The sequence below is a fragment of the Pristis pectinata genome, chromosome 6, assembly GCF_009764475.1.
Source record: "Pristis pectinata isolate sPriPec2 chromosome 6, sPriPec2.1.pri, whole genome shotgun sequence".
In the NCBI taxonomy this organism is placed as follows: Eukaryota; Metazoa; Chordata; class Chondrichthyes; order Rhinopristiformes; family Pristidae; genus Pristis; species Pristis pectinata.
This window is the reverse complement of record NC_067410.1, coordinates 63,034,645-63,058,781: the sequence shown is the minus strand read 5'-3', so window position 1 is coordinate 63,058,781 and position 24,137 is coordinate 63,034,645. Positions and strand designations below refer to the sequence as shown.

Here is a 24,137-nt window from a genome sequence, read left to right as displayed (position 1 = left end):
GAGAGTTAACACACAGTAATTACCAAAGAATGTGCTCATAGTTTGCGTAAACCAATTTAATAACAATTCTTTAAGTGATAGGCTAAAAACTGTGTGTGTGTGTATGTCCATAAGTGAGATAAAGAGAGATGTGTATGTGTAAACAAGAAAGAGATGTGCATGTGTGAGTGAGAGGATTCCTTTTCCTCTTACACTTCAGTAAGAGGAAACAAAAGGCAATTATCTAACTGGAAAGATACTACCAATGAATGAAGTTCAGAGAGATCTTGGTGTTCCAGTGCATGAATCACAAAAAGTTAGCTAGCAGGTCCAACAAATAGCTAAGAAGGCATTTTGGCCTTTATTGCAAAGAGACTAGAGTTGTACAGGGTGTTAGTGAGGCTACACCTGGAATCCTGTGCACAGCTTTGGTCCCCTTACCTAAAAAAGGATATAGTAGCATTGGAGGCAGTCCAAAGGAGATTCACCAGGCTAATTCGTGGGATGAGAAGGTGTTCTTATCAAGAGAGTAGACAGTTTAGGTCTGTATTCCTGGGAGTTTAAGAAATGGTGATCTTATTAAAACATACAAAATTCTAAGAGGGCTTGACAGGGTAGATGTTGAGATGTTTCCACTAGTGGGACAGACACAAACAAGGAGACATAGTGACAAAATAAGGGGCCAGTCATTTAAAATTGAGGTGCGTAGAAATTTTATCTCTCAGAGGGCAGTGAATTCCCAGAATCCACTGCCACAGAGAATGGTGGATGTCAGGTCATTAGATATAATCAAGGTGGAGATAGATATATATTTGAAAAATCAAGGAACTGAGGGTTATGGGGAACTGGCGCAGAAGAGGAGTTGAGGCCAGCATAGATCAGCCATGATGATACTGAATGATGGGGCAGGGTTTGAGGGGCCGAGTGGCCTACTACTGCTCCTATTTTCTTGTGTTCTTGTGAGTGAGAGAGCAAGATGTGCAAGTGTGTGAGATAGGGGTGCAAGTGTAAGTAGGGGAGAAGTGCGAGTGGGAGAGATATACCTGTGTGAGAGAGAGATGTGCATGTATGAGAGCAATGTCAATGTGTGAGAGAAAGAGATGTATGAGTGAGAGGACAAGAAATGTGCATGTGTGAGTGAGGGGGAAAGATGTGCAAGTGAATGAGATGTGCACAAATGTACGAGAGTGAGTGTGTGTGTTATGTGAGAGAGGGAGAGTGAGAGAGCGAGATTAACAATGTTGAGTGTTTAGGAGACCTCATCCTCCAATTAATTTCTTTACCTTCCTGGCATGCACTCAAGTTGTAGCAGTGTTGAGTTATGAACCTCTTTCCAGCAAAGTTACTTGCTTTATTGGTATCCTGGTTCCAATGAATTCCCTTTACACTGAGATGGTATCTGAGCTGTTTCCCTCTAAGATTACTTGCAATGAAATGACACTCAGACTGTCTAACTGACTGATTAAGCCATAAATTAGCCTCTAACCTCTGTACCTTGTTACATTTGCTAATAAACTTATCAAATGAAATAAAGAAATCTTTCTGCAAAACAGGAAGTAGAACTATTTTTGAGCAACCCACATGCTGGACAGATTCACCCCTTTTTGTGTCAATTTTCCACAATAAGACAGTAGTGAAACACGGATTTCCATGTTGGACAATTACTAGCACTTTTAAGGATAGAGGCTAGAAGCTAATTTGTGGCTTAACTAGTCATTTGGACAGTCTATGAGAGTCATTTAATTGCAAGTAATCTAAGAGGGAAATCATCTCAGCTACCACCACTGTGTAAAGTGCATTCATTTGGAACCAGGGTGCAAATAAAACAGGTAACTTTGCTGGAAAGTAGTTCATAACTCAATACTGCTGAAACTAATGTGCGAGCTAGGAAAGTAAAGACATCAGTGTGCGGTGAAGGGGCTTACACACAAATTATAGGGAATTTTTCATGACTTACTAAGAGGTTCATCGCTTTAGTCAAGGCAATGATAATGATGTCAGAATCCCAAATACAACCCTTTGACAGTTTTACTTCATATGATATGATACAATATCTTTATTAGTCACATGTACATCGAAACACACAGTGAAATACATCTTTTGCGTGGTGTTCTGTGAGCAGCCCAAAAGTGTCACCACGCTTCCGGCGCCAACATAGCATGCTTATAACTTCCTAACCTGTACACCTTTGGAATGTGGGAGGAAACCGGAGCACCTGGAGGAAACCCATGCAGACATGTGGAGAACATACAAATTCCTTACAGACAGTGGCCGGAAGTGAACCCGGGTCGCTAGCGTTGTAAAGCGTTACGCTAACTGGTGTTTCTATAATATTTGAGAGAAAGCTTTGTTTGAGCGAATCAAGCATCGGTAGATTTGCCAATTCTAACATGGGATTTACACGCCTGAAACAGTGGGATTTACACGCCTAATGTGCCTCAGCAGCGATAAAGATTGGATTGTCTTTGTCACTTCTCGGTACCTCAGTGCATAAACATATGGGGAAACTGCTTTGGGTAACATCATAAGCATATTTGCCATTGACATATTGATCCAGAGTCCTGTGACATAGGAAATCAGGTCCAGTTCTTGGAGTGCACCCCCTGCCACCAGCACAAGCAAGGGAACAAAATAAAAGAATAGCAGCATTGAATGAATAAGATAGGTCTGCCTTGCCCTGGAATTGCCAGTCCATATTCCTGATGTTTTAGTTTTACAGTATAACATGACATAGCTACTCGAGATCAGTACGAAACATATTATAAAGTAAATTACTGTTAAACTGTAATAAATTTTTAACAAAGGTAATCGGAGGAAAGAGAACATGAATATTAAAGGTAAAATACAAATTGATAACATGGATAATGGATTCTGTTGAGTTCCTAGTGTCATTATATAAATGATGGATGGAGATGCGGCAGAAATAATCCATATACAGATGATGATTTTCAGGGCCCTGGATTGTGGTAAAAGTGAGTGATAATGGAGGGGCCAACTAACAGCGACATAAGTGTCCACCACCATAGCAGTGACTGTCAGAATGCCATTACAATAAGCCACCGTTAGCACATACAATAGTGTTTCGCAAACAACTTTAGGCATCCCTACACCTGTAGCATTAAGGATGTCGATGAAGGTGTTCAGTACTGAATAAATCAGATCATTAACCAAAGTGTTGGCAAGTAGCAGGTACCTGGTCTCCTGACGAAGGCTGTTGTTTGAAAAGATGGCAATCAAGACCACAGGTGTGGCCAGCAGTGAAGCAAAAAGACAAATTATCAAAGGAACCATCAAAATATTTATTTTGGAGTTTCCCATAGCATTCACCCATGGTTGGACGACTTTGTGTTGAAGATGAAGATCCACAGAATGGGAGACATTTGCAGAGAACTGCACAGTAACGAGTTCTTCACCTAGAAGAGACATCTCATTGTAGTTGGTACAACGTTTGCATTTAGATAAATTCATTACGTACCACTTGAAATGAACTCATGATCACAAATCTGTGTTTGCTTTCATCCAGTACAGCAATGCCCTTCAACTTGATCTGCTGATTTTGACAGAAGTCTCCTCAGGTTTACTGCAGATAATGGCTGCACTTAGGTGTACCTGTATATTCTTGAAACATAAAAAAGAAAAATCCTCCTCTTCAAATGAAAAAAGAACCATTCTTCACTCAGTTTCTAGATACAGTTCAAAGCCAGTGTCAATATACTGGATTGTTCTTTCCTATTTTCACGAACGTGTGCATAAATCTTGTAGAAACTGAAAACGAGATCCACACTTAACTAGCATTTTGTGGAGTTATCTTCATCTTATAAAAAATATTCTCTATCAAAAATGATCTTCACGTGGAATTGGTTTAGTGTCCTCAAAATCAGCACAGCATCAAATCTGTCGTTTGCAGTCGAGCAGGAACACACTGCAACTTCTTTTGCCAGGAGCCAGATTGCTGATTTGACACTCATTGGACACATTGTTTGATTTGACACTTCATTGGACACATATTTTATCTGACCAATGCCAGTGAACAGAAGGTCTTGATGAATTAAACCAAATTCTAAATGAACAACAGCTACAAAACACATCTCTCAAAATAACACTAAGCCACTTCTCATGCTACAAATGATTGCAATAAAGATATTGTTATAAAAACAAATTCAATCATTTGTAGCATGTTTTTATAACAATGACTTTATTGATTTTGTAAAATAAAAAGTCTTGTCCAAGAACCTGTTAGGATAATGTGAAATTGGTATTGTTGCCAGCTGAACTAACTTACCCAAGTAGATCACCTTCTGGTTCTCTCTTGTGCTACCTTTGACATATCTACAGATACATTGTCCAACTATTGATCAATAAATCCCGTTCCTGTAGCTGTTCGACTTGCCTTGTGGGCTTCAGGAAGGGGAAGTCGGGAGAACACACACCAGTCCTCATTGAGGAGTCAGTAGTGGAAAGGGTGAGCAGCTTCCAGTTCCTGGGCATCAACATCTCAGAGGATCTATCTTGGGCCCAACACATCGACGCAATCATGAAGAAGGCACCCCAGTGGCTCAACTTCGCTAGGAGTTTGAAGAGATTCGGTTCGTCACCAAAGACTTACAAATTTCGACTGATGTGCGGTGGACAGCATTCTGACTGGTTGCATTACAGCCTGGTCTGGAGGCTCCAATGCACAGGATCACAGGAGGCTGCAGAGGGTTGTAGACTCAGCCAGCTCCATCACGGGCACAACCGTCCCCACCATCGAGGACATCTTTGAGAAGTGGTATCTCAAAAAGGCAGCATCCATCACTAAGGACCCTCACCATCTGGGACATGCCCTCTTCTCGTTACTACCATCAGGGAGGAGGTACAGGAGCCTGAAGACCCACACTCAATGATTCGGAAACAATTTCTTCCCCTCTGCCATCAGATTTATCAACGGTCCATGAACCCTTGAACACCACCTCATTATTCCTTTTCCTTTTCCATTATTTATTTATTTTTTAAATTTATGGTAATTATGTTTTTGCAATGTACTGCTGCTGTAAAACAACAAATTTCATGTCATATAAGTCAGTGATAACAAAGCGGATTCTGATTGCCAATAACTTATTCTTACACAGTCCCTTGGGATCAAGGATGACTTATTTCCACTCTGGTGTTGTGGGTTCTGAGGTGGCTAATGAGGCCATTGTGGAAATCCCTGACTCTTCCATAGATGTGGCATGTGGTGTCAGATGGGGTGGGTGGTTTGTGAGGTGGTGCATTCCATTCACCACTTATGCAAGGCTTCTATGTGCTTATGAGGCATAGTCTTGAGGTTCTCAATACTATCCTGAATGCTCTTTCCCCACTTGAAATTGGTTTATTATTGTCACATGTACCAAGGTATAGTGAAAAACTTTGTTTTGTATGCCATCCATATAGACCATTTCATCATATCAGTACATTGAGGCAGTACAAGGGAGAACAATAACAGCATGCAGAATAAAGTGTTACAGTTACAGAGAAAGTGCAGTGCAGGTGGACAATAAGGTGCAAGGCCATAATGAGGTAGATTGAGAGCTCAAGAGTCCATTTTACTGTACAAGGGGACTGTTCAATAGTCTTATAACAGCGGAATAGAAGCTGTCCTTGTGCCTGGGTGTTTTGTCCTTTCAGGCTTTTGATCGTGGGCAAGAAATTCCTCAAAATCAGAAAGGCTTTGAGAACATTCTTGAATATTTTCCTCTGTCTGCCAAGCAATCTTTTCCCTTGACAGAAGCTAATGATGTGGCTGGTTCAGTGCAACTAAGGCCTTAATGCTGCAGATGTTAACTTGGGAGTGGGGAATAAGGTTGATTCACTTTTCTTTCCAGTAAATCTAGAAAATTTTGTTGAGAAAGCATTGATGATATCATTCCAGTGCCTGAGGATGCCTGCTGTAGGTGGTTCAGTGTCAGATGTTTAGAAGAGAACAAGGATCAAAGTAGTTGCTCATTGTACACCGTCTTCACCCAGCCCCCATCCTCACCCTCCTTCCTCACCCCTAAGCCCCAGTTCCCATCCTCACCCCTAACCCCCACCCCATCATCACCCCTAACCCCATCCTCACCCCTAACCCTCAACTATAACACCTAACCCTCACCACATCCTTACCCGTAACCTCCCATCCTCACCCATAACCCCCACCGTCCGCACCCACCCCTATCCTCACCCCTAACTACACCCCGGATCCCCACACCCCCACCATTCCTCCGCCTTTACCAACATGGCGCCCCGAGCGACTCTTTCACCGGAAGTCACTCGACTCGCCGGAAGTGAGTACCGACAGGCATGGCGTCCGTGTGCCGTGCGGCGGCTGTTTCCCGGCTCCTGTGGGCGGGTAATGCCCGGGGCGGCAGGTAGGAGAGCGGCGCGGGAAGGCCGCACGTCCACTGGAGTGCGGGTGGCTGAGATCCGGTGTTTCCAAGGCTGCATCGCGCGGCGGTCTCCAAACTCCCGCGACCAATTTACCTCCACCCGACATCCAACCAACTCCCACCCCCTCATTCTCCCCCATTCCCCCTCCGCTACACACGCCCCCAGCCCCCCTCTCCCCTCCCTTCCCCCCCTACCCTCCCTTCCCCCTTCCCCCCTACCCTCCCTTCCCCCCCTTCCCCCCTACCCTCCCTTCCCCCCCTTCCCCCCTACCCTCCCTTCCCCCCCTCCCCCCCTACCCTCCCTTCCCCCCCTCCCTGCGCCTCCCCTCCCTTCCCCCCCTCCCTGCGCCTCCCCTCCCTTCCCCCCTCCCTTCCCATCCCCTCCCTTCCCATCCCTCCCTTCCCATCCCCTCCCTTCCCCCCTCCCTTCTCCCCTCCCTTCCCCCTCCCTTCCCCCTTCCCCCCCTAACCCCACCCTCCCCCCATCCCCCCTTCCCCCCTCCTCCCACCTCCTCCCCCCTCCCCCTCCCCCTCCTCCCCCCTCCTCCCCCATCCCCCTCCCCCCTCCCCCTCCCCCCTCCTCCCCCATCCCCCTCCCCCCTCCCCCCTCCTCCCCCCCCTCCCCCTCCCCCTCCCCCCCTCCCCCCTCCCCCCCCCTCCCCCCCGTCCCCCTCCCCCCATCCCCCTCCCCTCCCTCCCCCGTCCCTCCCCCCCTCCCCCCCATCCCCCCTCCCTCCCCCCCCTCCCCCCTCCCCCCCTCCCCCTCCCCCCCCTCCCTCCCCCTCCCCCCCTCCCTCCCCCTCCCCCCCTCCCTCCCCCTCCCCCCCCTCCCCTCCCCCTCCCCCCTCCCTCCCCCTCCCCCCCTCCCCCCCCTCCCCTCCCCCCCTCCCCTCCCCCTCCCTCCCCCTCCCCTCCCCCCCCTCCCCCCCCCCCTCCCCCTCCCCCCTCCCCCTCCCCCCTCCCCCTCCCCCCCTCCCCCTCCCCCCTCCCCCTCCCCCCTCCCCCTCCTCTCCTCCCCCCTCCCCCCTCCCCCCCTCCCCCTCCCCCCCTCCCCTCCCCCCCTCCCCCCCTCCCCCCCTCCCCCCTCCCTCCCTCCCCCCTCCCCCTCCCTCCCCCCTCCCCCTCCCTCCCCCCCCTCCCCCCCCCCCCCTCCCCCTCCCCCCTCCCCCCCCCTCTCCCCCCTCCCCCCTCCCCCCCTCCCCCCTCCCCCCCCTCCCCCCCCTCCCCCCCCCTTCTCCCCCTCCCTCCCCCCTCCCTCACCCCTCCCTCCCCCTTCTCCCCCCTCCCTCCCCCCTTCCTCCCCCTCCCTCCCCCCTTCCCCCCTCCTCCCCCCTCCCACCCCCTCCCCCTCCCCCCTCCCTCCCCCTCTCTCCCCCTCCCCCTCCCTCCCCCTCCCCCTCCCCCTCCCTCCCCTCCCCTCCCCCTCCCCCTCCCTCCCCCTCCCTCCCCCTCCCCCTCCCTCCCCCTCCCCCTCCCCCCTCCCTCCCCCTCCCCTCCCCTCCCCCTCCCCCTCCCTCCCCCTCCCCTCCCCCTCCCCCTCCCTCCCCCTCCCTCTCCCTCCCCCTCCCCCTCCCTCCCCCCCTCCCTCCCCCTCCCCCTCCCTCCCCCTCCCCCTCCCCTCCCCCTCCCCCTCCCCCCTCCCTCCCCCTCCCCCTCCCCCTCCCCCCTCCCTCCCCCTCCCCCCTCCCTCCCCTCCTCCCCCTCCCCCCTCCCTCCCCCTCCCTCCCTCCCTCCCCTTCCCTCCCCCTCCCCCCTCCCTCCCCCTCCCTCCCCCTCCCCCCTCCCTCCCCCTCCCTCCCCTCCCTCCCCCTCCCCCTCCCTCCCCCTCCCCCCTCCCTCCCCTCTTCCCTCCCCCTCCCCCCTCCCTCCCCTCTTCCCTCCCCCCTCCCTCCCCTCTTCCCTCCCCCCTCCCTCCCCTCTTCCCTCCCCCCTCCCTCCCCTCTTCCCTCCCCCTCCCCTCCCCTCTTCCTCCCCCTCCCCTCCCCTCTTCCCTCCCCCTCCCCCCTCCCTCCCCTCTTCCCTCCCCCTCCCCCCTTCCCTCCCCCCTTCCCTCCCCCCTTCCCCCCCCCTTCCCTCCCCCCCCCTTCCCCCCCCTTCCCTCCCCCCCCTCTTCCCTCCCCCCCCTCTTCCCTCCCCCCCTCTTCCCTCCCCCCCTCTTCCCTCCCCCCCTCTTCCCTCCCCCCTCCCTCCCCCCTCCCTCCCCCCTCCCTCCCCCCTCCCTCCCTCCCCCCTCCCTCCCCCCTCCCTCCCCTCTTCCCTCCCCCCTCCCTCCCCTCTTCCCTCCCCCCTCCCTCCCCCCTCCCTCCCCTCTTCCTCCCCCCTCCCTCCCCCCTCCCTCCCCTCTTCCCTCCCCTCTTCCCTCCCCCCTCCCTCCCCTCTTCCCTCCCCCCTCCCTCCCCTCTTCCCTCCCCCCTCCCTCCCCCTCTTCCCTCCCCTCCCTCCCCCTCCCTCTTCCCTCCCCTCCCTCCCCCTCCCTCTTCCCTCCCCCTCTTCCCCTCCCTCTTCCCTCCCCTCCCTCTCCCTCTTCCCTCCCCCTCCTCCCCCCTCCCCCTCCCCCCCCTCCCCCCCTCCCCCCCCCTCCCCCCCCTCCTCCCCCCTCCCCCTCCCCCCCCCTCCCCCCCTCCCCCTCCCCCCTCCCCTCCCCCCCTCCCCCTCCCCCCCCTCCCCCTCCCCCCCCTCCCCCTCCCCCCATCCCCCCTCCCTCCCCCTCCCCCCATCCCCCCTCCCTCCCCCTCCCCCCCATCCCCCCTCCCTCCCCCTCCCCCCCATCCCCCTCCCTCCCCCTCCCCCCCATCCCCCCTCCCTCCCCCTCCCTCCCCCCTCCCTCCCCCCTCCCTCCCCCCTTCCCTCCCCCCTCCCTCCCCCTCCCTCCCCCCTTCCCTCCCCCCCTCCCCCCTCCCTCCCCCCTTCCCTCCCCCCCCCTCCCCCCCCTCCCCCTCCCCCTCCCCCCCCCTCCCCCTCCCCCCTCCCCCTCCCCCCTCCCCCTCCCCCCTCCCATCCCCCTCCCCTCCTCCCCCTCCCCCCTCCCCATCCCCCCTCCCTCCCCCCCATCCCCCTCCCTCCCCCCCATCCCCCTCCCTCCCCCCTCCCTCCCCCCTCCCTCCCCCCTCCCTCCCCCCTCCCTCCCCCCTCCCCCCTCCCCCCCCTCCCCCCTCCCCCCTCCCCCCTCCCTCCCCTCTTCCTCCCCTCTCCCTCCCCCCCTCCCTCCCCCTCCTCCCTCCCCCTCCCTCCCCCTCCCTCCCCCCCCCTCCCCCCCCTCCCCCCCCCTCCCCCCCCCTCCCCCCCCCCTCCCCCCCCCTCCCCCCCCTCCCCCCCCCTCCCCCCCCCCTCCCTCCCCCCCCCCCCCCCCCCCTCCCCCACCCTCCCCCACCCTCCCCCACCCCCCTCCCCCTCCCCCCCCTCCCCCTCCCCCTCCCCCTCCCCCTCCCCCTCCCCCTCCCCTCCCCCCCCTCCCCCTCCCCCTCCCCCTCCCCTCCCCCTCCCCCTCCCCCTCCCCCTCCCTCCCCCTCCCTCCCCCTCCCTCCCCCTCCCTCCCCCTCCCTCCCCCTCCCCCTCCCTCCCCCTCCCTCCCCCTCCCCTCCCCTCCTCCCTCCCCTCTTCCATCCCCCTCCCCCCTCCCTCCCCTCTTCCCTCCCCTCTTCCTCCCCTCTCCTCCCCTCTTCCCTCCCCCTCCCCTCCCCTCTTCCCTCCCCCTCCCCCCTTCCCTCCCCCCTTCCCTCCCCCCTCTTCCCTCCCCCCTCTTCCCTCCCCCCTCTTCCCTCCCCCCTCTTCCCTCCCCCTCTTCCCTCCCCCCTCTTCCCTCCCCCCTCTTCCCTCCCCCCTCTTCCCTCCCCCCTCTTCCCTCCCCCCTCTTCCCTCCCCCCTCTTCCCTCCCCCTCTTCCCTCCCCCCTCTTCCCTCCCCTCTTCCCTCCCCTCTCCCTCCCCTCTTCCCTCCCCTCTTCCCTCCCCTCTTCCCTCCCCCCTCCCTCCCCCTCCCTCCCCCTCCCCCCTCCCTCCCCCCTCCCTCCCCCCTCCCTCCCCCCTCCCTCCCCCCTCCCTCCCCCTCCCCCCTCCCTCCCCTCTCTCCCCCTCCCCCCTCCCTCCCCTCTTCCATCCCCCTCCCCCCCTCCCTCCCCTCTTCCCTCCCCCTCCCCCTCCCTCCCCCTCCCTCCCCCACCCCCTCCCTCCCCCCCCTCCCTCCCCCTCCCCCCTCCCTCCCCCTCCCCCCTCCCTCCCCCTCCCCCCTCCCTTCCCCTCCCCCCCCCTCCCCCCTCCCTCCCCCTCCCGCCTCCCTCCCCCTCCCCCCTCCCTCCCCCTCCCTCCCCCTCCCTCCCCCTCCCTCCCCCTCCCTCCCCCCTCCCTCCCCCTCCCCCCTCCCTCCCCTCTTCCATCCCCCTCCCCCCTCCCTCCCCTCTCCCCTCTTCCCTCCCCCTCCCTCCCCTCTTCCCTCCCCCTCCCCCCCCCCCTCCCCCCCTCCCTCCCCCCTCCCTCCCTCCCTCCCCCCTCCCTCCCCCTCCCTCCCTCCCTCCCCCCTCCCTCCCTCCCTCCCCCCTCCCTCCCTCCCTCCCCCCCTCCCTCCCTCCCTCCCCCCCTCCCTCCCCTCTTCCCTCCCCCCCTCCCTCCCCTCTTCCCTCCCCCCCTCCCTCCCCTCTTCCCTCCCCCCCTCCCTCCCCTCTTCCCTCCCCCCCTCCCTCCCCTCTTCCCTCCCCCCCTCCCTCCCCTCTTCCCTCCCCCCCTCCCTCCCCTCTTCCCTCCCCCCCTCCCTCCCCTCTTCCCTCCCCCCCTCCCTCCCCTCTTCCCTCCCCCCCTCCCTCCCCTCTTCCCTCCCCCCCTCCCTCCCCTCTTCCCTCCCCCCCTCCCTCCCCTCTTCCCTCCCCCCCTCCCTCCCCTCTTCCCTCCCCCCCTCCCTCCCCTCTTCCCTCCCCCCCTCCCTCCCCTCTTCCCTCCCCCCCTCCCTCCCCTCTTCCCTCCCCCCCTCCCTCCCCTCTTCCCTCCCCCCCTCCCTCCCCTCTTCCCTCCCCCCCTCCCTCCCCCCTTCCCTCCCCCCCTCCCTCCCCCCCTCCCTCCCCCCCTCCCTCCCCCCCTCCCTCCCCTCTTCCCTCCCCCCCTCCCTCCCCTCTTCCCTCCCCCACCCATCCCCCTCCCCCCTCCACCTCCCCCGCACCCCCTCCCCCTCCCCTCTTTCCTCCACCATCTTCCCTCCTCCCCACCCTTCCTGTGGCCCCCCTATATTTCCCTGCCCACTTCTCCCTCACACCTTTTCTCCCCACGCGCTCTTCTTCCCTTTGCCCCTTCCTGTCCCAACCCCATCGCCCCCGCCCTCTCCCCATCTCCGTCCCTCCTGCAAAGCCCCCCATCTCCTCCCTCCCGCGGCCCCCCTCATCTCCCTCCCTCCCGCGGCCCCCCTCATCTCCCTCCCTCCCACCCCAGCACCACCTCCCCATCTGTCAGTGATGCCCACCCTGTCTGCTGCACCTCCCCATGTCCGCCCAACACCTAGCTCCATCGTTGTCCCTACCTGGCTATCCAGTACCAACCTCATCCAACCCTAAAGCCTTTGCCTGTCTCTTCTACCATTTAGGCTGCCTCTTTCCCCTCTTCCTTCTCCTCCCAGTGTCTCTTGCCCTGCTTAGCTTCACCCCCTTTCTATTCTGCCTCTTGTTTCTTGCCCCCACTACAACATTTTGGAATGAAGAATGGAGGTGGTAATATAACCAGAGGGCACAATTTCAAAAGGGACACAAGAATGTCTGTGTTGATTGAAGTTGGTTGGTTGGGTTAAGAAATTTAAAAGGAGCAGGAGTGGGCCATTTGACCCTTCAAGTTTGCAATGCCATTCATCTAGATTATGGCTGACCTATCTCAATCTTATTTTCCTCTCCAAGTCCTTCGATTTCCCTTAATATCCAGAAATCTATTTATCTGTTTTGAATGAACTGAATGACCGAGTCTCCAGAGTCATCCAGGGTAGAGAATTTCAAAGATTCACCACCCTCGGTGTGAAGAACACTCTTTCATGTCCCTCCTAAATGGCCTGCCCTTAATTCCAAGAATGTGATACATAGGTCTAAATGATCTACTTTTCTGTTTTGTGTACCGAAGCAGATGACTTCAGATTTTTCCATATCATGTTACCTTTGACATTTCTTGCACATTTACTCAGCTTGTTTATATCCTCTTGTAGCTCATTTACATCGTACCTTCCAATCTAATCTTGTATCATCAGTGAACTTGGAAGTATTTTATTTGGTCCCCTCAGTCAAATCATTGATATAGATTGTGAATTGTTGGGGCCCAAGCACTGATCTTTGTGGTACCCCATCAGTCTCAGCCAGTGAACCCGAGAATGATTTGTTTATTCACACTCTGCTTTTGTCTGATGACCAATTCTTAATCCATGTTAGCATATTATAGCATCAGGATGGCACAGTGGCACAGTTTGTAGGCACAAGCGACTCAGGTTCAATCCTGGCCTCCAACGCTGTGTGCAGTTCTCTCTGTGACAGCATAGGTTTTCTTCCAGGTGATCGATTTCCTCCTACGTTCCAATGACATGTTGTTTGGTAGGTTAATTGGTAGGTAAATTGCACCTAGTGTATGTGGGAATTTGGGGGAAATTATGGAAATATAGGGAGAATAAAATGGGTTTAGTGTATGATTAGGATAAATGGGTGCTTGCTTGTCAGTGTGGACTCAGTGGACTGAAGGGCCCAGTATTTTGTTGTTGACTATTATCCCCAATTCTGCATGGTTTAACCTCATTGACCAAAATCCCATGTGGGACTTTATCAGAAGCCTTTTGAAAATCCAAATAGATCACATCCATTGGTTCTCCTTTGTACTTATTCTGTGAGTCACACCCTCGAAGAACTCTAAGTGAATTAAATACTGTTAAATATTATCTTCCTTTCATAAATCCATTCTGACTCTATTATTATCCTTTAAGGTGTTCTGTTATGGCCTCCTCTACAGACTGCAGCACCTTCCCCATCACTGAAGTTAGGCTAACATAGCATTAGTTCCATGTGTTTTCTCTCCCTCCCTTCTTAAATATTAGGGCTACATTTGCTATCCTTTAATTCACAAACATGGTTCCAGAATCTAAAGAATTTTGGAAGGTCATAGCCAATGTACTCACGACTTCTATAGCACATCCTTCAAACTTTGGATGTAGATAATCCGGTTCTTGGGATTTATCAGCTTTTAGACTCAATAATTTTTGTATTATTTACTAATGTACATTTCCTTAGTTACTCACTCTTGTGACACCCTTGATTTTCTGGTATTTTGGGCAGGTTTTTTGTGTCGATGCAAAGTATTTGTTTAATTCCTCTGCCATTTCCTTATTCCCCATTATAAATTCTCTGTCTGGAAGGGATCCACACTAGCCCTTGCTAGTCTTTCCCATTTTATATCTATGGAAGCTCTTATGCTCTGTTTATTTAATACTGTCTTTAATTTTTCCTGTCAATCACAGATGGACCACTTGTCCTCTTGGTTTTTTGCACCTAGAAGAAATTTTTCCAGCAAATCATGTATGACATTTTCCAAGTGAACAAGAGCGTATTCACCCAAAACCTTAGCTCAGATTTAGATTGAATTACTCGAGCTCAATGTAAAATTCCGTCATATTATGAACACATTTCCTAAAGGCCCTTTTATGATGATTATCAATTTCTCATTGCACAAAACAAGGTCTAAAATAGCTTTTCCCTCAATATTGATCCAGAAATCCACCTTGTACATAATCCATGAATTAAATTCTCCATCTTATTACCTCTAATTTGACTTGTCCAGTTCATGTAGATTGATGTTTCCTTGGTTACTTTACTACTGTTTTGTGTTACTTGAATTACCTGATTTATATCATGCCCAATATAACAACTACCATTTGGTAACCTATAAATAACTCCTATTAACATTGCTCACTCTTTCGCTATCTCTTTGTGATTAGATCATGCCCATTTACTTCTATTTGTGCCATTAAGAAAGTGGTTTAAAAAATTCAAGATCTTGCGCTTTAAATAGAGGTGTAGTGTACGGGAGCAGGGAAGTCATTATAAGCCTTATAAAACAGTGGTTTGATAACAACTGGAATACTGTGTCCCGTTCTGGGAGCTGTTCATTTGGAAAGGTAGGCTCATACAGCGCACAAACAGGCCCTTTTAACCCACCATGTGCACACTACTTGTTGTACCTACCAACACTAATCCTATTTATTGGTATTGGTTTATTATTGTCACTTGTTCTGAGGTACAATGAAAAACTTGTCTTGCATACCGTTTGTGCAGATCAATTCATTACACAGGGTAAAAACAATAACAGAGTACAGAGTAAAATGTCACAGCTACAGAGGCAATGCAGTGCAGGTAGACAATAAAATGCAAGGACATAACCAGATAGATTGTGAGGTCAAGAGTCCATCTCATTGTGTAAGGGAACAGTTCAATAGTCTTTTAATACTGGGATAGAAGCTGTCCTTGAGCCTGGTGGTATGTGCTCAGGCTCCTGTATCTTCTGTCTAATGGGAGAGGAGAGAAGAGAGAATGACCCGGGTGGGTGGGGTCTTTGATTTATCCACGTTAGGTCAGTAGTCTTCTATGCTTTGATGATTCAGGTACTTGTCTAGATAGTTCTCAATGTCATAAGGGTATCTGCCTCCACTACCTCTTCAGGCAGTGCATTCCAGAATCCAACCATCCTCTATGGAAAAATTTCCCCCTCAGAATCCTCCTAAATCTCCAAGTTATCACTTTAAACCTCTGACCTCTTGTCTGACACTCCCACCATGGGATCCATTTACCCTATTTCTCCCTTTCAAAACTTTAAATACCTCTTTCAGATCAGCATTCAGTTTCCTTTATTCAAGGGAAAAGCAGTCATTCCATTCTCTCCTTTTAACTGTAATGCTCCAATCCAAGCAATATCCTGGTGAATCTGCTCTGCACCCTTTCCAGTACAATCACATCCTTCCTATAGTGCGGTGACTAGAACCGCACATAATATTTCAATTGTGGCCTAATCACCTTTTATTAGAGCTGTAGCATGACGTTCCAGCTCTTATATTCTGTGCTACGGCCAATGAAGGCAAGCGTCCCATATGCCTTCTTCACCACCTTACCACCTGTGCTGTAAATTTCAATGATATATGGATGTATCCCAAAATCCCTCTGCTCTTCAACACTCCATAGCACTGTATCATTTACTGTACATCTAGCCAGTTTGCCTTCTCAAAATACATCACTTCGCATGTGTCAGTATTGAATTCCATTTGCCATTGCTCTGCCCAAGTTTCCAGCTGATCTATATCATGCTGTAGCCTTCAACACCCTTCCTTGCTATCTGTAACACAACCAATTTTTGTATCATCTGCTAACTTACCTATAATGTCTCATACATTCACATCCAAGTTAGTGTATATCACAAACATCACGGGTCATAGAGCTCCTATCAGAAAAGCAACCATCTATCACCACCCACTGCATCCTATTACCAAATCAAGTTTGGATCTAATTTGCCAGCCTGTCCTGCATCCATGGGCTTTAACCTCCTGGATCAGCCTATCATAGAGGACCTTGTCAAAGGCCCCACTAAAATCCATGTAGACAACATCTATTATACTCTTTGGATTAATATGCTTAGTTACCTTCTCAAAAAATACAAATTTGTGAGACAGAATTTCCCATGAACAAAGCCATCCTGACTATCCCTAATCAACCCCTGTCTTTCCTAGTGAAGATAAATTCTGTACCTTAGAATTTTTTTCTGGTAGTTTTTCTGCTAGTGATACAAGACTCACTAGCCTGTAGTTATCTGACATCCCTGTTTCTCTTTTTGATTAGAGGAACAATGCTTGCTAACTTCCAGTCATCCAGTACTTTGCAGCTAATGAAGACACAAAAGTGTGTGTTAAGGCCCCAGAATCTCTTCCCTTACCTCCCATAGCGGCCTGGGATACATCTCATCAGGCCCTGGGGATTTGTCCACATTCATGTGTCCCAACACATCTAGCACTTCTAATGCTAATATATTCCAGAACATCACTGTCCTTTGCTCTGAACTCTCCTTGTACCATGTCCTTCTCACTGAATGCAGAGAGAAGTAGTTATATGGGACATGCCCACATCCTCTGGCTTCACACATGGATTGCCCCTATAGTCCCAAAGTCTTTTCCTGGTTACTCTTGTAAGAATACCTTGGGATTTACTTAATCTTGTCTGCAAATGATATTTTATGACCTCTTTTTGCCCTGCCAATTTACTTTCCAACACTCCCTATCTTCCTCATGCCATTTTAAGTTGCCTATACCACTCATGATTCTTCTTTACCATTAGCTCCTCAGTACCCCTTGTCATCCAGGGTTCCCTAATTGTGCCATCTTTACCTTTCACAGGAACATGTGAGCCCTGAACTCTCACCATCTACCTTTTAAAACACTCCTACTTATTGGATGTTTTATTTTATTCAAAAGCAGCTGCTTCTAATTTACCTTATGTTATTGAAATTGCCTTCCCCCAATGAAGGACTCGAACTTGCGGAGCATACTTATCCCTGTCCATAACAGCATGAAACTTACAGAATTATGATCACTGTTCCCAAAATGCTTACCCACTGACACTTCCACCACTTGCTAGGCTTAATTTCCCTAGATTAATGCCTTCTCCAGTATGGCTCCTTATGTATTCAAAAAAACTCTCCTGGATGTAATTTACAAATTCCTCCTTATCTAAGCATCTCACACCAAGGGACTCCCCCAGTCAATATTGGGAAGTTAAAATCCCCCACAGCTATAACCCTATTGCTCTTACACCCCTATACGATTTGCCTGCTTATCTGCTGCTTTATCTCTCGCTCTCTGTTGGGGGGGGGGTCCTATAATATAACCCCACCAAAGTGATAGCTGCTTCATAATTCATGGTCTCATTGGTAGAACCTTCCAAGACATGCTCCCTGACTACTGCAATGATGTTTTCTGCAATCAATATTGTGATACCCCCTCCCCTACCACCTCCTGAAATGTTGAGCTGCCAGTCCTGCCCTTCTTGGAAGCATGTTTCTGTGATTGCAGTAATAGCATATCTCTATATGCAGTCCTTCATCAGTGTTCCGCATCAGGCTCCTTGTATTAAAATAACTGCACTTATGTCTTATCATGCCCCCATCTACTCTTCCCACTGAGTTTGACTGATTTGAAGGCCTTGGAGAAATGATCCCAGTGTTGAGGATTTCAGACAAGTGGATGGCCTGGAGATCCTGGTGATGTTCTCTGTGCACATGGAGGAAGTTGCAAGGAGATTGGATAGAGGTATTTAAAGTCATGAAGAGCATAGACATGTAGGTAGAAAAAAGCCTTTTCCATTGCAGAGGGTCAAGAACTAGGGGACACAGAATGAAGGTGACTGGCAGAAGAACCAAAACTAGCATGAGGAAAAATATTTTTATGTAGCAAATGTTCAGGGTCTGGAATTCACTGCCAGGGATTGTAGTGGAGGCAGATCAATTGAAGTGTTCAAAAGGGAGTTGGATAAGTATGTCAAAGGAAGGAATTTACAGGGGAGTGTGTCCAAATGGATTGTTACTAGAACCCATAAACACCTTTTAATGCTGTAACAATTATGATTCTTTGAGAGATGAATAGGACTGTGTCCAAATCTGGATCTTGGTACTAAATCTCTAGTTTACAGAATGAATCATAGAATCACTAAAAGTTAATGATACTAAAGGCAGCCATTGGGCCCGTCATGTCCTTAGTGTTTAAAAAAGCTACTCAGCTTCATCCTACCTTTCAGGTTCTGTGTCCACGTCTGAATCCTTTTTAAATTCATGGAGGGTTCTGTTTCTACCACTCTTTCAGGCAGTGTTCCAGACTTCTACCTTCTTCTAAATGATCTCTTTTCCTCCCTCATCTCTCCTCTAAAAGGTAGCATAGCGGTTAGCGTGACACTATTACAGCGCCAGCGATCGAGGTTTGATTCCCGTCGCTGTCTGTAAGGAGTTTGTGCGTTCTCCCGTGTCTGCGTGGGTTTCCTCTGGGTGCTCCAGTTTCCTCCCACATTGCAAAGACGTACGGGTAGGTTAATTTGGGTTTAAAATGGGCGGCGCAGACTCGTTGGGCCAGAAGGGCCTGTTGCCACGCTGTAAAGAAAATTTAAAAAAATTTAAATCTATGAGCCCTAATTTTAACTCTTCTGCTCTTATTTACAAGTCCATAATTTTATACACCTCAATCAAAGCTCTGATCCCTTGTCCGCCTCTTTGCATCTGGGCCTCTGGTCTCCGATAAGCTGCTGTACTCATGGGCTCTGATTTCTGGTCCACTAGCAATGTGCTTCTTTGCATCTGGTTCATTGTCCACCACTGCTGTTTTCTTGAGTTAACTGCTGTTCCTGGCCATTGCTGTTTATCTTTTCACTGTCTGGTCCCTCTGAGCATAGCTGAAGATTTATCTCCCATCCACACCCACTGCCCATCCAGTTCATATAATACTGCATTTTCATTAGTCTTTCAAGGATTTGTACTTTGTTTGTGGAGTATAATAGTTGTGTTTTTATATGATCTGGAGACTCACTGATTTTAAATCTGTTTCCATTTGTAGATATTGGCATGTTCTATTACATGCCAATGTAATATTAATTAATTACATTAACTAATTAATTAATGTAAGTAATTAACTGAGATTGTGCCCTGCTCATTAGTACCCTGTATGGCAATTTAATCCTTTCAGCATTTTCCTTCGTTGCAGTATTTTGTGCCTCCATTAATGCAGTCCTGACACGATGTGCAGTGAGCTTTATGAAGTACTGTGTTTTTAAAGGGAATTGATCTTTATCTTTTAGGTTAATTTTTTACACCGTATCTAGACGTGGGTTTAGAAAAGCACCAAAGAAAAATGAACCTCGGAAAGTGGAAACAGAGAATATGGCTCAGAAAGATTTACCTTTGAGTGTGAATCAGACAAGCAAAAGCAGCCTGACCCCAATGCTGGAAGAGCCTGTACTATCTAAGTCAGCATCGTTGTCATTCAGGCGACTTGTCAAACCCTTTGTGTTTACTGTAGGGGTAAGTTGACATTGAATGAAGATGAATCTGTTCCTACCCCTCTCAAACATGCTGAAATATGCTGAGGTACTGTTTCATGGAGAATGACTACCTCGTAGTTTTGTGCATGTTCCTGGATAGTTAACATCAGCAGGCCACAAGTTGACTGGAGATTCCGGCTTTCCAACGGTACCTGTGTAGACTCAGAAGTCAGGATTAGGAACTCTGATTGGTTTAAGCCTTAGATGTTGAGATTAATCTTTTTAGGATTGTTGGTCAGCCTTGAACCCATTGAACCTGTTTTAAAATTTTGTTTGCCAAGGCAGCAGTCTGTTCTTGATTTCAGTTCTCCATGGTTTTCTTTCACACATTTCTGTTGCATCTTTTATCCTCCGTAATCTGGTATAACGCATTCCATGTTCTCATTATTCTTTTGGGTACGAATTTTTTTCTCATAGATTTGTTGTTACTTATTTATGTATTATGGTACAGAAGGAGATAATTTATTTTTTCAGATCCATGCTAACTCCCAGCAGAAAGGAGTCCCATTCCCTTCTACTACTACCCCGCCCCCAGCTTTGTCACATGGCCATCAATTCCCCTTTGGTTCTTTTGCCATTTACCTACATTAAAGGATAATTCACAGTAGCTAATTAGCCTACCAGTATGTCTGGGAAGTATGAGGAAACCAGAGGGAACCCTGGAGAAGGTACAAACTCCTCACAGGCAAATAAGCATTACTCTTTAATTCTTTTGTCTAAACTGCTCTTTTCTTAAATAGTAGAGTCATATTTGCTACCCTGCAATCCACAGGAACCATTCAAGATACATAGAATTTTGGAAGATGATAACCAAAGCATCCACTATCACCACAGTCACTTCTTTCAAAACTCTGGGATGTAGATCATTGGGTCCTTGGGATTTATCAGTTTTTGGATAGTATTTTTGTTATTTCCCTATACACTCCTCCATTTTTCATAGTCATTGGCTGGAGTTTCCCAGGAATCAGTGGGAGCCCTTGAGTACATCCTTGAACCTTTTCCTTTGTCCTCCTGGTAATCTCTTCCCATGGCAGAGTTCAGAACACAGTGTCTATTTTGGAATTCATGTGAATGTGGTGACTTGCCTAAGATAGCCCATTGTGTAACTAGGGCTTTGTTGACAGGCATATAGGAGTCCATATAGGATTTTCAAGTACCATTCTCCTCATTTGATCAAAGGATGTTCTGGCACCTTGAAGGTGCTGGTGTGTTTCATCATTGATATCTGTCTTCACTGATGTTTGGGAAGTGATCCATGTTTTCTGGAGCTTGCTGTGAACCTTTATTGTTGGGCAGTGTGGTGCAATGGGGGCAGGTTTTGGTAGGGGGATCTGTGTATTGTGAATGTTGAGTAAAGACCCACCCTCTCAAATGCTTTTGTGAACAAATCGGCAAATGCTTAGATGGTTTCCCCATTCGTTCTGAAGATTAGCTCCTCTCCCATGGGAAATTTGTTAGAAGTTAGATGCAGAGTTGTGGGAAAAAGGTTGGAAAAAGTATCAGGGCAATGACATGTCTTTATTTGACACTGGGTTTAGCTGAGATTGGCTCTGTTGTAGACCCATTAGTTAGTATCATAGTTTGCATGACATCGTGGAGCAAACCTAAAATAGATGAATTTCTGTAGGCAGCCAAACATGGAGACATTTTTTGACCTTGAGTCTATATGGTCTCCTGGTAGATCAATCCAGTCAGTTTTATTCTGTTTCTATTAGCCCTACAGACAATGAGTTCCGAATTATAGTTACTCTCTTGTAAATAGAAGTTTTTGTTTCCTGTCAGGTACCCTTGCATCTTTTGCTCAAAATTTTAAATTTTTTTTCTGGTCCTTGAATTGTTGTCAGTGCAGACCTTGCTGATCTTTGACGTGTAGTATATAAAGGTCAGCAGCAGCGTTGATAGAAGGTTTGCTGAAAGGCAGGAAGCAGTTTAAGGTAGTTTGAGAATTCATACATTGTTGTTCCCCCGGGGCCAGTGGTGGTAACACTGCTTTTTTTGAAATATATTATTGCCTTAGATTTGGGTATGAAGGATTAAGTTTACTGATTTGCAGATGTATTGAGCACTCTCTCAACAAGCACTATCACTTTCGAAGATTATGTGCGCGCAAACACACACACACACACACACACACACACACACACACACACACACACACACACACACACACACAAAAGTTCCTCTGTATCTGTAGATTATGTAGAAATTTGCTTGTCTATATTATTTTCCCTCTTGCCTAGTTTCATGTGCATGGTGAATTGCCCAGTAGATAATATCATTTCATGGATATTATCAACATTACACCAAATGGGAGACGAGACTTGCTTAAATATTAGTAATGCTATATATAAAACTCAGTTTTCAGATGGACACTGAGCACTAGTTTATATAGTTCACAGGTACCACATTTGGAGTGGCAGCCATTTGGCAGTATGAAACCCTCAAATCCAGAGTTCAAAGTTACTTCAACGACCTGCGATTGGATTGGTTAGAAAAACATCAACCACCTAAAGCAGGAGACATCAGGAAGCAGGTAAATGATTCTTGAAATGTTCACTGCATGCAGTCTTATTTTTTTCAGCTTCTTTTAAATTATAAGCTATTAATCAATATTTACTTATATTTTATTTCTTGGATATGTTCAAAGAGTTGGGGAGCTTCACATAATTCTGTTCATGTTTTCAGTCTATGTATTTAAATAAATATGCATAGGAAATTATAATCATATGAAAGAGGGAGAGTTTGTTAATTAATTAAATCTGGAATCAAATGCTAGTCCTAGAATGCTTCCTGGTTGCAAAAATCCAGCTGATTTACTTTAAGGAAGGAAACCTAATACTCTTCTGCAATCTGCCTATTATGTAACCTCAGATTTGTATCAATATAGGTGCCATTTACCTGCACTGTAAAACCGCTAAGAAAGCCACTCAGTTATGAATTGTTCAAGATGAGCAGTAAATGTAGGCTCTGTCAGCAATGCTCATGTCCCATGAATTAATTTAAACAAAAATAGCAACAAATATTTTTGTAGCACCTAATGTTGCAAGGCACTTCATAGCAAAATTATCAAACAAATTCTGGCGATGGGCCATATGAAGAGATTATAGGGCAGATTGAAGTCAAATCTAAGAAACTTCTTGGACCAAGAAAGGGGTATGGATAAGTTTAGAGAAGGAATTCTAGAAGTTGGGGTCTTGGTACTGACGGCACAGTCTTCCATAGTGAACATTAGAGCAGGAGAAAGCCTTGTGTCTCCCCAAGTTTGTTCTTCCATTTGGCCACCGGTTTTTGATGATGTTTAGGTTGGGGGACAGTGAGGGCCATGGCAAAACCTTCAGCTCGTGCCTCTTGAGGTAGTCCATTGTGGATTTTGAGGTGTTTTTAGGATCGTTATCCTGTTATAGAAGCCATCCTTTTTTCACCTTCAGCTTTTTTTTTATGTAGACGATGTGATGTTTGCTTCCAGAATTTGCTGGTACCTAATTGAATTCATTCTTCCCTCTACCAGTGAAATGTTCCCCGTGCCGCTGGCTGCAACACAAGCCCAAAGCATGATCGATCCACCCCCATGCTTAACAGTTGGAGAGGTGTTCTTTTCATGAAATTATGCACCCTTTTTTCTCCAAACATACCTTTGCTCATTGCGCCAAAAAGTTCTATTTTAACTTCATCAGTCCACAGGACTTGTTGCCAAAGTGCATCAGGCTTGTTTAGATGTTCCTTTGCAAACTTCTGACGCTGAATTTTGTGGTGAGGACGCAGGAAAGGTTTTGTTCTGATGACTCTTCCATGAAGGTCTTACTTGTGCAGGTGTTGCTGCATAGTAGCACAGTGCACCACCACTCCAGAGTCTAAGTCTTCCTGAAGGTCTTTTGCAGTCAAACCTACGAGCAGTTCTCTCGGAAAGTTTTCTTGGTCTTCCAGACCTCAACTTGACCTCCGCCGTTCCTGTTAACTGCCATTTCTTTATTAAATTACGAACTGAGGAAACGGCTACCTGAAAATACTTTGCTATCTTCTTATAGGCTTCTACTGCTTTGTGAGCATCATTTCTTTTAATTTTCATAGTGCTAGGCAGCTGCTTAGAGGAGCCCATGGCTGCTGATTGTTGGGACAAAGTTTGAGGAGTCAGGGTATTTATAAAGCTTTGAAATTTGCATCACCTGGCCTTTCCTAACAATGACTGTGAACAAGCTAATGAAGGTCTGAGACTTTGGTAAAAGTTATTTGAGAGCTCAAATCTCTTGGGGTGCCCAAATATTTGCATGGTCCTCCTTTCCTTTTTTTCACTCTAAAATTGTACAAAAGTAATACACTAATCTTGCTTAAATTGTTGAAAAGAATGTTTCATCTTTAACTTTATGACTTTTAGAGATCAGTTCATCTTCTACTCACTTAACTATTCACAGTAACAGAAATTTTGACTGGGGTGCCCAAACTTTTGCATGCCACTGTGTATGTATGTATGTATGTGTGTCTGTCTATATATTTATACACACACACACACACACACACACACACACACACACACACACACACACACACACACACACACACACACACACACACACACACACACACACACACACACACACACACACACACACACACACACACACACACATATATCTTGATTCCTCAGATTCCAAAAATTTATCAAGCTCAACCTTGAATGAACTCAATGATAAAACATCCACAATCTTGTGAGTT

General features: G+C 49.2%; 2 protein-coding genes across 3 annotated transcripts in view; one reads left to right on the top strand and one right to left on the bottom strand.

Moving 5' to 3' along the window:
• Window positions 1-2,376: 2,376 nt before the first annotated feature.
• LOC127571841 (probable G-protein coupled receptor 148) lies at window positions 2,377-6,129 on the bottom strand. Its single transcript, XM_052018587.1, has 3 exons — window positions 6,106-6,129; window positions 4,159-4,212; window positions 2,377-3,273 (listed from the first exon to the last, which is right to left on the bottom strand). The coding sequence occupies exons 1-3, from the start codon at window positions 6,127-6,129 to the stop codon at window positions 2,377-2,379; spliced, it is 975 nt and encodes a 324-aa protein (XP_051874547.1).
• Window positions 6,130-6,220: 91 nt separating this feature from the next.
• Window positions 6,221-24,137, top strand: part of LOC127571230 (presenilins-associated rhomboid-like protein, mitochondrial) — a 58,625-nt gene continuing 40,708 nt past the window's right edge. For both annotated transcript variants that reach the window (XM_052017423.1, XM_052017421.1), the window contains exons 1-3: window positions 6,221-6,350; window positions 19,185-19,407; window positions 21,820-21,960. In XM_052017423.1, coding sequence (XP_051873383.1) covers window positions 6,283-6,350; window positions 19,185-19,407; window positions 21,820-21,960 — 432 coding nt within the window. In that variant the 5' untranslated portion in view covers window positions 6,221-6,282. The remainder of the gene's footprint in view (window positions 6,351-19,184; window positions 19,408-21,819; window positions 21,961-24,137) is intronic.